Below are 10,929 nucleotides of genomic sequence, written 5' to 3' on the forward strand. Positions count from 1 at the left end.
TTAACTCCTAACTATTTTGTCTTATTATCATTTTCAATATAAATTGATTTATAATATATATTTATAGAAGGGTAGTTGGAAATGTAGTATGTGACAACATTCTAAATTTGAAGGCTTCGTATATCATTTCACTAAAATTTAGAGATGATGTTTGGAGATAGAGAATGGGTTAGAATAATTATTTAGATGTTTATTTTTAAATTTAAAAAATAAGAATGAATATAGAGAAAATGCTTTGGTGATTAAAAATAGTTCTCTAATTCAAAAAGTTTTCTTATCCTCACCGAGACAATGCCCGATTTGACTTGTGACTTGATAAGCCGCCCGGTCTATGTGCAATTTGGCACTGTTATAGTTGACGTAACCGACTCTTACTTTGACTACAACATCAGTCTCATCTTTCACTCATAGATGGCGGAAAAGGGTAGGAACATGTTTTTAAGCTGAAAATAAATCAGTGATAGTTATTATTATTATTATTATTATTATTTGTAGTTTCGCTGAGTGAGTTTCTGACGGTGGCCATTGATGCGGCTAAGAAAGCCGGAGGGTTGGTTAGCTTACAATTGAATCAATCAGGTGTAAATATAATATAATATAATATAATATATGTAGGGGTTGATTGATTTCAGTTTGTGCTTTTTTTAGGTTATTCGGAATGCATTTTACCAGACTAAGCATGTGGAGAATAAAGGATCGGTATCATTTCCATTCTGTGTATAGTCTTTAGAAATTACAGTGTGGACTTTGTTAAATAAAGTATTGGTTAAGCCATCCGTAAAAGTTAGGCTCAATATCCGCTCGCTTTTGACTTATAGGAGCTCGAGTTCTTTGGTTTGAAGCTCCTTTTCTAAAACTCGAGTCCGGCTCATGAGTCAGTTTTTACAAGCGCGAGATCGAGCTTAGTCTCGGCTTGTTTATTAGCTTATATACATTATTATATATATTTTAAGAAAACCGACTGTGCATTGTGTAACTAATACATACAAGTCCAGAATAAATATACACAAGGCTCCGTTAAGGCTCGATGAGCCTAAACGATCTTCTCATGCAAGCTTGGAGCTCGGGCTCAACAACTAAATGAGCTTTATTTAGGCTTGGGCTTGGATAGTGACAAGCTTTCTATCGATCCGATATTCCCACCTTGAGTAGCTCGTGTTCAGCTCGGCTCGTTTGCACCCCTAGTGAATGTGCCGGTTAATTCATGGTCACTTTGTTCTAATATTGTATGTTTTTAGGATTCTTAAATCCTAGCTCATGTAATGATCAATGAAATAGAAGGTTAAAGTTATAACTACTTATACTCATTTATCTTCAATCCCATTGATTTACTGTGCAGGTGGATTTGGTCACAGAAACAGACAAAGCTTGTGAAGATATCATATTCAATCATCTAAAGCAACATTTCCCACGCCACAAGGTTAAATTCAACAATTCATTTACTTGGTCGTTTAATTCAGTGAATGTTTGAGTTTATCCTAACTGCTTGTTCAACCTGTTGTTAATCGTAGTTCGTTGGAGAAGAAACCACTGCTGCTGATGGTGTAAGTGAGCTAACAGATGAACCTACTTGGATTGTTGATCCGGTCGATGGAACAATCAACTTTGTGCATGGGGTACTTTTTAGTTAAAATCACCACATTTCGGTTCTAAATTTAGTCTAAAATCTGGTTAACCTGCCATTTGCAGGTTCTCCTTTGTGTGTGTATCTATAAGTCAACCGTTAAAAAGGTCCCAGTAGTTGGAGTTGTTTACAATCCAATCTTGAATGAGGTGATACTTATTAAACGACAGTAATGCAAATAAATTAAATTAAATAAAAAACATAATTTGTTAAGATAAGAAACGAATTTGTGAGATGATTTGCAGCTTTTCACCGCCACAGATGGAAATGGTGCTTTTCTTAATGGAGATCCTATTAAAGGTAAGTTTAGATCCTAATTCGCATGCATTTGGTTGATAGTATGTTCATGTTCAGATATTCTAATGGTTGCTTGCTTGCTTTATTACCATTACTGTATATTGCATTATCTTCTCAATCTGAATTGGTGACGTGTCTCCTTACCATGGAGGTGACTTTTAACTTGCTTTTAGCATCCCAGTATATGATTATTTTGTATGTCATTAGCAAATGCAAGGTCCATTTGTTAGGGACACATGAAGTCTAAATCATGAAAAGTCGGCTTAGGAATGGGCCAAAGTAGTCGGTATTCTGTTAGTTACTGATTAAATTACAGCTAATTGGTGACAATAATCGGTAGTTGGTCAAAGCTGGACAAAACTGGGTTAAAATTTGTCAAAATCGGTTATATTTGGTCAAAAATTTTGAAGTATTTGAAAATTTATATATAGAATTCTATAAACTTTGTATATGTATATATAGTTGTGAAACATTACATATAAAATATCCAATCCAGTTAATCCCTATCATTGCTTGTCGGTACCCCCACCGCCCGACTAGAGCCTAGCGAGTTCTACAAGGGCCTACAGTGATCTGATCTCGACGTAAAGATTTTCTAAATAATTTGATGGCTTCGTCCCTACTTCTCATACGAGTATCAACATGAGCCGCCTTTTTATCGCGAGGAAATAAGCAATGAAAGGACTTTGTATGGGTGGTGGATATCCATACAAGATGTGGAAAGGTGCTGTCTTGATGCAAGACTAACATCCCACAACAACTAACCTTATCCGCTTATGAGAAAGAACATTTGGGTGTCTTGTTCACCTGTTATTAGTGTCACAACAACTAACCTTCTCCCCGTCTCGATAGTAGTTTGCATCAAGCCTTGGACATAAGGCACATAACATTCAACCATCGGGACACCGGGCCGATTCGTGCATGTACCCTTGCCTTTCGGCTATCAACGCCACCACATGATGCCTGATTAACCTTCCGTCACTTTTAATATTATTTTCACGATATTAGTAAAATAACGTTAAAATTAGTGCAATTTCACTTTTGCCCACTCGAGGGTTCACACATATATACATTATATCGCGCGCCGCAAACAGGGTGTGCGTCACTGCAGCACCTGTGATCATTTAAGTTATTAGAATACGATTTTGTGATAGCCTATAAAAAGGGGAGTGATAGCAATGTTATTGAGGCTTTATCAAGAGTTCAAGGAACAGTCGTTATAGAAAATGATGAACAACCCAGATATCAAGAAATAAGATCATGTTTGTGTCGATCATCATTTGCTTCTTTTTAATAGTACTCCATGTCTCCACCCCAGGTAAATCTTGTGCTACTCTTTTCATCTTGGACCTGCTTAATCAATCTTTGAATTAGTAAATCAACTACCAAAAGATATCTGATGTAATCCAAAAGTATATGACTGAAAGATGATGGTATCATGGTAAAAACAGTTGCTCCTTCAAGTCAACTATTGATAAAACATTTGCTACATTGTTATCACTCACTCCCCTTTTCATAGACTATCTTGTAATTATATTCTAATAAATTTGACATCCATGTATGTTGCAATGATTTAGTGTCCTATCTGTCAAGTACATGTTTTAGACTCTGTGACCTGTCCTAATAATGAAGTGACCTGCAATAGTGTCACTGTTATACAAACACGGTGGCTGAAAGAAGGTTAGTTAAAGGCTTTGTTGTGACCCCAAAAGATCAGATGAATATGTGGTTAGTACCCTGGCAATCCCAGAATTCCCCACAGGTGTTTAAAGCTTCTAGATATAGGCCAATTGACAACTTCGGTTTTTGTTGAGTTTGTACCAAAATTTCCCTTGGTTATAGCATGGCCTAAAGTACATTTTGACTTCTTTTGCAAACAGATGTTACACAAAAATTGTTGACTAATAGCTGAAGTTTCTATTAAGTGGCATTACCAAGGACTTGTAGTGACCCTGCGAGATTTAAATCAGTCTTATATATATAAGCAGAATGCATTCTAATTTGGTGATATCTGGTTTTCAAAGCCAAGTTTGAAAACATTGCTGTTTCTCTCAGCTATTCCAGTAACTCAATCAATGGAATTGGAAACCTGTCTTTAATAATCACATAGTTACGCTTTCTGTACTTGATGCATAGACACCGCCGAGTCCATCTTTTTTCTTTACTAAAACGACACGAGAAGCAAACATGTTGCTTCTGTGCCAGACGATTGTGTCTAGTTAACTTTTGGGTCACGTGTATTACATCCTTTTGTGCTTCAGGGTACTGAAAATGTTTTTGACTGGTAGTGCTTCATTTTGTAAGGAAATTTTATGATCGCACTCCCTTTTTGGTGGTAATGCCTTAGAATGTGAAAAATGTCCTCATAAAATTGCAATAACTCTTCCAGCTTACTATCCTTTACGCCAGAAGTTATTTTTGAACTGATTTCCTTTTTAAGTGACTTGCCTGTTGTCAATGAGAGGGTACAATTTGTAGTTGTCTAGTATCCATGCAACCAATGATCATCATGGTTGGGTAAGAACGAAGTCCTGTTCTCAATTTTAATTTAATTCCTTACTAAATAACCATTTAGAATTAGTTTTTTTCAGTTTAGCTGCTGTAAACACATTTTTGTCTTTTTTTATTTTTTATAAATAGTTTTTGCATTATCTATGATTAAAAATTCTACATTATTAGTTTGTTACAATAATAGTATTTTCTATGTAGAATAATTTAGGATTTTATAAATAAATATTAAAACAAACTGTAGGTGACTTAACTATGCTTTACTGATCTGTTAATCTTGTGATTCCTTCTAGTTGAGGTCTCAGGTTTAATGGTTGCTTTTAACCATCAGAAGCCACCTGCCTAGTTCAAGTCGCGATTTACGTGGTCCCATTAGTATGGGCAACCCAATTATTTTAGGGGTCCTCTTATAAGTTTAATTGCTAAAAGATTTCATTTTCGGTTTGAGAGAGAAATAGTAAGCTTTTTATAAAACAAAAGTGGTATTACATTAGTGAAAAAATTTCTTTTTATGTATAATAGCTAACAGCTTCTTTTTATGTATCGAGGGAGTGATTGTTGTGCTCCGTCTACAAGATTATAGAATGTAGGGTTTTTATTTTGAAAAATGACTGATTTATGTGCAAGTTAAATTCAAGTTATACATACAAATAACTTAATGAAAAATCAGACACAAATGCCAAATGGATTATTTATGCTGGGCGTTGGGTGAGAGAGATATATGTAGAAAAATGAAAAAAAGATAAAAGATAAAAAAAAAAAAGCCTAATGTAAGGATCGAAGCCTTGCATGAAATGTCCGAATTCAGAGTGCGAAGAAAACACCTTAACCACTGGACCACTGCATTGTTCTTTGATTAATGGTGAATTGTATTTTTATTAACATCTACTTCTATACGTAGAAGTACAAAATTTTTAAATAAGGTGCTAAGCCTTAGCTTTACCTAACTTAACTAGTGGGCAGGCTGGCTCTGTCCACTTGTTATCTAGATATCGATGGGGCCCATGAGTTTTTTGGTGACTGGTTCTCATGATTCGCAAAAGAAAATCTATCCATTCAGAATAAATGGGTCAAATATGAACCCTCTACAGTATATTATAACCATTACTATAACGATATATTAACATTGATAAACGCCAAAGTGCAGGATGTACCCAAGCGCGATAAGGCCACATTGGATGCCACTATGAACGGAATCAATAGCCTACTTTACAAGGTAAAATTAGGACATTTCCCTTTTGCTTGACTTTTAAATCAGTTACAAATGGCTTCTGGTCTCATGTTTGCTACATATATAATCAGGTAAGATCGATCAGGATGGGTGGCTCTTGTGCGTTGGGTCTTTGTGGAGTCGCATGTGGACGGATTGATCTGTTTTATCTGGTCGGATTTGGTGGTCCCTGGTATGAAATTCCCTTTTCTGTTTCTGTTTAATAAAAATTATATAGTATTGGTTAAATGGACCAAAGTTGCTGTAATTGTACTGTTGAATTTTGATTCTTAAGGTCCTAGCTAGATCATTTTATAAAATGTGGGGTAACTATGGAAATAGTATAGGTTTATATTATATTTGACCCTCTAATTATACATAAAAAATTACTTGTAATATATTTGGCACTCTGATTTCGGGCCAACTCACCCGTTTTGAGATATCTACCATTTATCCTCTTACTTTGCTATGGTCCTTGCCTCTAGGGACGTTGCAGCAGCGGCTGTGATTATTAAAGAAGCTGGTGGAGTCGTTTTTGATCCGTAAGAATATAATAATGAGAATGTTCAATCTTATGAAAAAAAAGAGGGTGTGTGTGTGGGGGGGGGGGGGGTCATTGAATCGGTTTTCGGCTTATTCAAATCGAGGTTTCTTGAATTTGAACCTTTTGAAAGTGAATTTAAATCATATTAATTTTATATTCGGGCTTATTCGAATCAAACTAACTTATGAGAGAAAAAAATAAAATAAAACGTATATGTTCGGATATTGGGGTCCGTTTAAAAATCATAAACGTGAATCCAGTTCCAAAGCCAAAATCTGAATTTGAGTTGGTTGCAAACCCGATTTGAAAAGTCAAAAACCGAATTTGAAATTCAAATTCGGTTCTTGGAATCCTGTTTGAATACTGAGCACGCATAGTTAAGAACATGTAAATCCTCTCCATTTTACTCTACTGAATATGCCGGTCTTGTTTTTTTGGCAGATCTGGCAATGAGTTTGACATAACCGCTCAACGGATAGCAGCTTCAAAACCGCTGGTAAAAGATGCATTTGTTGAGGCATTGCAACACTCAGCTTAAAACAACTATCACTTAATTGATCTAAAAACAATCAAACCGAGAGGAGTTGTGTGCATTAGAAAATTATATAATTCTCATGATGCATTCTTTTTCATGCTAATAAATAGTTTTCATAAATTGCCGTTACAGTTCAGTTCACGGTTTGGAACTCGAGACCGATTTTGTAAATCAAACCAGTCATGCATTATAATATTTTCCTCACTTTTGGAATACGCAGTTACGTATGTGTATACAATATCCATGAACCATCTTTATCATCTTTGAAATTATACACAAACTAACGATTCTGGAAAACAGAAAAGTGATTCAAACGGTAAAAGCGAACTGTTTTAGCCGGTCAGCCAGTTCATCTGTATCTTTCATGTGAAAGTCAAACGGTCTGTTTACATTAGGTAAGATGCGAGACAAAGCGGGTTGTAGAATTGGCAAAATGGTTGTTTCAGGTTGGATGATGGCCCATAACTAGTAGATAGGTATTGTTTAAAAAATCATGTTCTCTCGATAATAATTAATTTGTTATGAATGATTATTGATATTGTTATCAACACCTAAAATAGATTGAGTTATTTTTCAAGCTTCCTCATCCCTGTATACTCTATTGTATATTATTGTAATACACACATGATTAATAAAATCCCTCCATTTCTCCTTACATCTCTTTGTCATATTTTTTAAGCTATTAGGCTTGTTTCAAAACACGTTATCAGCACAAAGCTGTTGATGAAGTTACGACAATCAAAGTTGCTTTAAGAATTTGTTTCTCACTTTGGATCATCCTTTTCCATAAGCTGGAGATGAAATCACTTCTCCTAGTAGGTATTTAATATACGCTTAAATCATTGGTGGTTAATTTAAAGATTCGTTCTCAGTATTAATGGTGGTTTTATTTTGAGGTAAATAAAATCGCCAAATATGTGGTGGTTAAAGGCATTATGATATTGGTATTTATCAGTGGCGAAGCTTTGGACTAAGACACTATGGTGGTGGTGGGGAACTCAAAATGTATACAAATTTCACAAAGGGGGCTGACTTAAATTTCCGGCCGAAAACGGCTAAATTTACACTACGTGTAGAAAATTTCGGGCGGGAAAACGGTTAAATTTACACTACGCATAAATTTTTTTGGCTAAAAACGGCTAAATTTTACACTACGTGTATAAAATTTCGGGCGAAAACGGATAAATTTACAAACGTATAAAAAGTTTCGGGCGAAAACGGCTAAATTTTACACTACGTATAAAAAATTTCGGCCAAAAATGGCTAAATTTTTACACTACGTATAAAAAATTTCGGGAGAAAACGGCTAAATTTTACACTACGAATAAAAATTTTTGGCCGAAAATGGCTAAATTTTACACTACGTATATAAAATTTCGGTCGAAAACGGCTAAATTTACACTACGGATAAAAAATTTCGAACGAAAACTAGTAAATTTACACTACCGCGTAAAAAAACAGGGGGAGGGGCGGGGCCACCCTGGCCTAAGAGTCCTTCGCCATTGGTATTTATTGTTTGCAATAACTGAAAATTAATATTATTAACAATTTGCATTTTGAAACTTAAGTATAAATCAAACTCGTTGTTTAATACACTTAATACAGACATTATACTCAATTAGTATCAAATTTATTATAGAGTCGGTTTCAATCTCTATGTCTACTATGTGTACGTCTCTTGTAATGGTTATATATACACATGAATAAAATATCTCACTCTCTATTCTCTTTAATTTATAACACGTTATCAACAACTTTGCTTTACCAAATCACAAATAAAAAGCATCCATCTCAATCAAGACGATAGCAAGGGTGGATGGAGGAATATCAAGCTTCTTTGCTTAAGATGCATAACATTATCGTCGTCATCTTCATTACCATTACCTTCGTCCAAACACTAATGTCGCGGTTTTTGGCGTTCCTGCAATCTAAATCGACTTGTTGTCCGCTACAAGGAGACGTCAAGTCACCAACAACTGAAACTGTCGTAGTTTCTAATTCACAACCATCAAATCTATTTAAGATCACATTTATCACTTTAATTTTCTTCACATCTTAAATGCATTTTACATTCATTCGCATAAAGTTTCCATAATCCAATATTTGAAATCTGGAAATTGGTTTTTTCTTTAGGTGCGATGCCAGATGATACTTTTACACCTCTTTAGTTTACTCACCAACACTTCTAATTCAGTTACAGACTTTAACCACTCACGCTAAAACTAGCTATGTGTTTAAATTAACTAGCATGGTGCTCCGCGCAATGCAGCGGGGCGCTATGCGCAACTCAATATTGAACGCATAGTCCGTGTCGGTACATACGTCACCTGATGACAGTGAGCACGTAGCCTAAAATTGGGCGCGTAACTCGTGCAAAGCCAAATGCGTGTAATCGAAGATTGAACACGCGTAACCGGACGGGAATGCACGTTACCGACATTAAAACATGCTTAACCAATATACAATAATTTAAAATAAATCATTTTACAAACCAACCCGTTTTGGCCCCAAACCCGTTCCGACTCGACAACGTTCTGACCTGGCCCATTTCTACTCGAACCTGGACCATAACTATTTTTTTGTATCGACTCATTCCGACGCTATTGTACTTTTACAAATGACCCGAACTCGCCCGACTCGACTTGTTTCCAGGTTCTAAATGATAAGCGCGTAACATGCTAACTTTTTAAAACTAAAAACTATAACAATATTATAACCAAATTAAAGAGAATAAAATGCTCGTTTTTATGACGTAATGTTTTTGAAAAAATATTAACGTGTGAAAAAGTTATGACCGTTAAAAAGTCGTGAGGTAGTTGGTTTTGAATTAGGGGGCATATGTGTAACTATTATTAAACTTTACAAAAAAAAGTAGTGAAGTTGAGGGACCAAAGTTGTAAGTATATTTTGAAAGAATCAAAGTTACTTAATATTTGTGAGTAAATACTTAATTACCCATAATTTTTTAAATTTTGAATTATGGGTATATAAAGCAATGAGTTTGGTTCATCTTAAAATTTAAGAGGTCCCTAACACATGCTTTATATATAGTATAGATTAGAAATGTATTATATTTGGTTAAGCGATTTGTTATAAAATATAAACATTATATGCATACAACTTTTCAACAAGAAATCTATATAAAATTTAGTTTCTCATTTAAATGTTGTTACTATCATCTATAATAAATGTAAACGAAAACATAAAAATCCTACGTGTTGTAATGTGTTCGCTCCCCTTTTTTTTGGAGTCACCAGATTTGCTTGATTTTTAAATGGAGGCTTCTCATACATTTGACTCGAATTCATGGGTATGGGTCTTACCAAACCCAGATATTCCTTAAACGGGTTATAACATCTCATTAAATTAAAAATTATTCTCATCAAATTATTAATGTAAAATCCTATAAAATAGGATATACTAAAAATTAATATCTATTTATTTTAAAAAATATATATATATTATTTAAATTAAAAAACCATTTTATAGTAAAAAAATTAAACGGGTCTTTAGTCTCATTAAACCATAAGTATATTATTAACTTTCATAAATATTATTTATAATTAAAAAACCAATTTTATAGTAAAAAAATAAAACGGGTCTCATCAAAACCATATAGCTTTTAAACTGGGTTATAACATCTCATTTATTTGTGAACAATTTATCATCAAGTCATAAGTACATTATTGACTTTCATACAATAAAAAAAATTATAAATTCAAAAAATAAATAAATGTTAGAATAAACAATATAAAACAACCCCCGTAATACCGGGATAAATTATATATATATTCAATGGAAATCAAAACACCTACATTTGTCAAGGCCAATTTATTAAACTGGCCTTTGAAATTTAGAATAAAATAGAATATTGTCCAAATTAATCTATACATACTATTAAACTAATAGGCTTTAACTCAACTTCCCCTCTTTCTATTGGTTGTTACTTAGACTTTCCATGTATATCTATCACTTGTCTAATTTTCATGTTAATAAAAATAAATCAAAATAAATTAAAATAAGATACAGTCAATTCTTTTTAATGATTCTTTTTAACTTTAATTTCATCTTTAATAATGTTTAATAATTTTATTAAAAATAATTACTAATAATTATAATTATTAATTAATTATGATATTTATTATTTATGTTATTTTTATTATTCTGTATATTATTATATAACTTAACCTAGAAACCCAAATCAATTTACC

General features: G+C 33.7%; 2 protein-coding genes across 3 annotated transcripts; both read left to right on the forward strand.

Annotated features, from left to right (window-relative positions):
- Window positions 1-291: 291 nt before the first annotated feature.
- Window positions 292-1,941, forward strand: LOC143601546 (inositol-phosphate phosphatase-like). Its single transcript, XM_077078934.1, has 7 exons — window positions 292-391; window positions 496-554; window positions 649-699; window positions 1,340-1,420; window positions 1,512-1,616; window positions 1,690-1,773; window positions 1,870-1,941. The coding sequence occupies exons 1-7, from the start codon at window positions 292-294 to the stop codon at window positions 1,939-1,941; spliced, it is 552 nt and encodes a 183-aa protein (XP_076935049.1).
- On the forward strand, window positions 610-6,933 carry LOC143601545 (inositol-phosphate phosphatase-like). Of its 2 annotated transcripts, XM_077078932.1 has the most exons (8): window positions 610-699; window positions 1,340-1,420; window positions 1,512-1,773; window positions 1,870-2,072; window positions 5,577-5,645; window positions 5,732-5,832; window positions 6,125-6,181; window positions 6,625-6,933. In XM_077078932.1, the coding sequence occupies exons 4-8, from the start codon at window positions 1,947-1,949 to the stop codon at window positions 6,719-6,721; spliced, it is 450 nt and encodes a 149-aa protein (XP_076935047.1). In that variant the 5' UTR covers window positions 610-699; window positions 1,340-1,420; window positions 1,512-1,773; window positions 1,870-1,946; the 3' UTR covers window positions 6,722-6,933. The 2 variants fall into 2 exon arrangements, with proteins under 2 accessions (XP_076935047.1, XP_076935048.1); XM_077078933.1 differs by having other exon boundaries at window positions 1,512-2,072.
- Window positions 6,934-10,929: the final 3,996 nt, after the last annotated feature.

This window comes from Bidens hawaiensis, unplaced genomic scaffold (assembly GCF_021521415.1).
Source record: "Bidens hawaiensis isolate Kalapana, Puna unplaced genomic scaffold, B.hawaiensis_p1.1 tig00056697_1, whole genome shotgun sequence".
NCBI lineage: Eukaryota > Viridiplantae > Streptophyta > Magnoliopsida > Asterales > Asteraceae > Bidens > Bidens hawaiensis.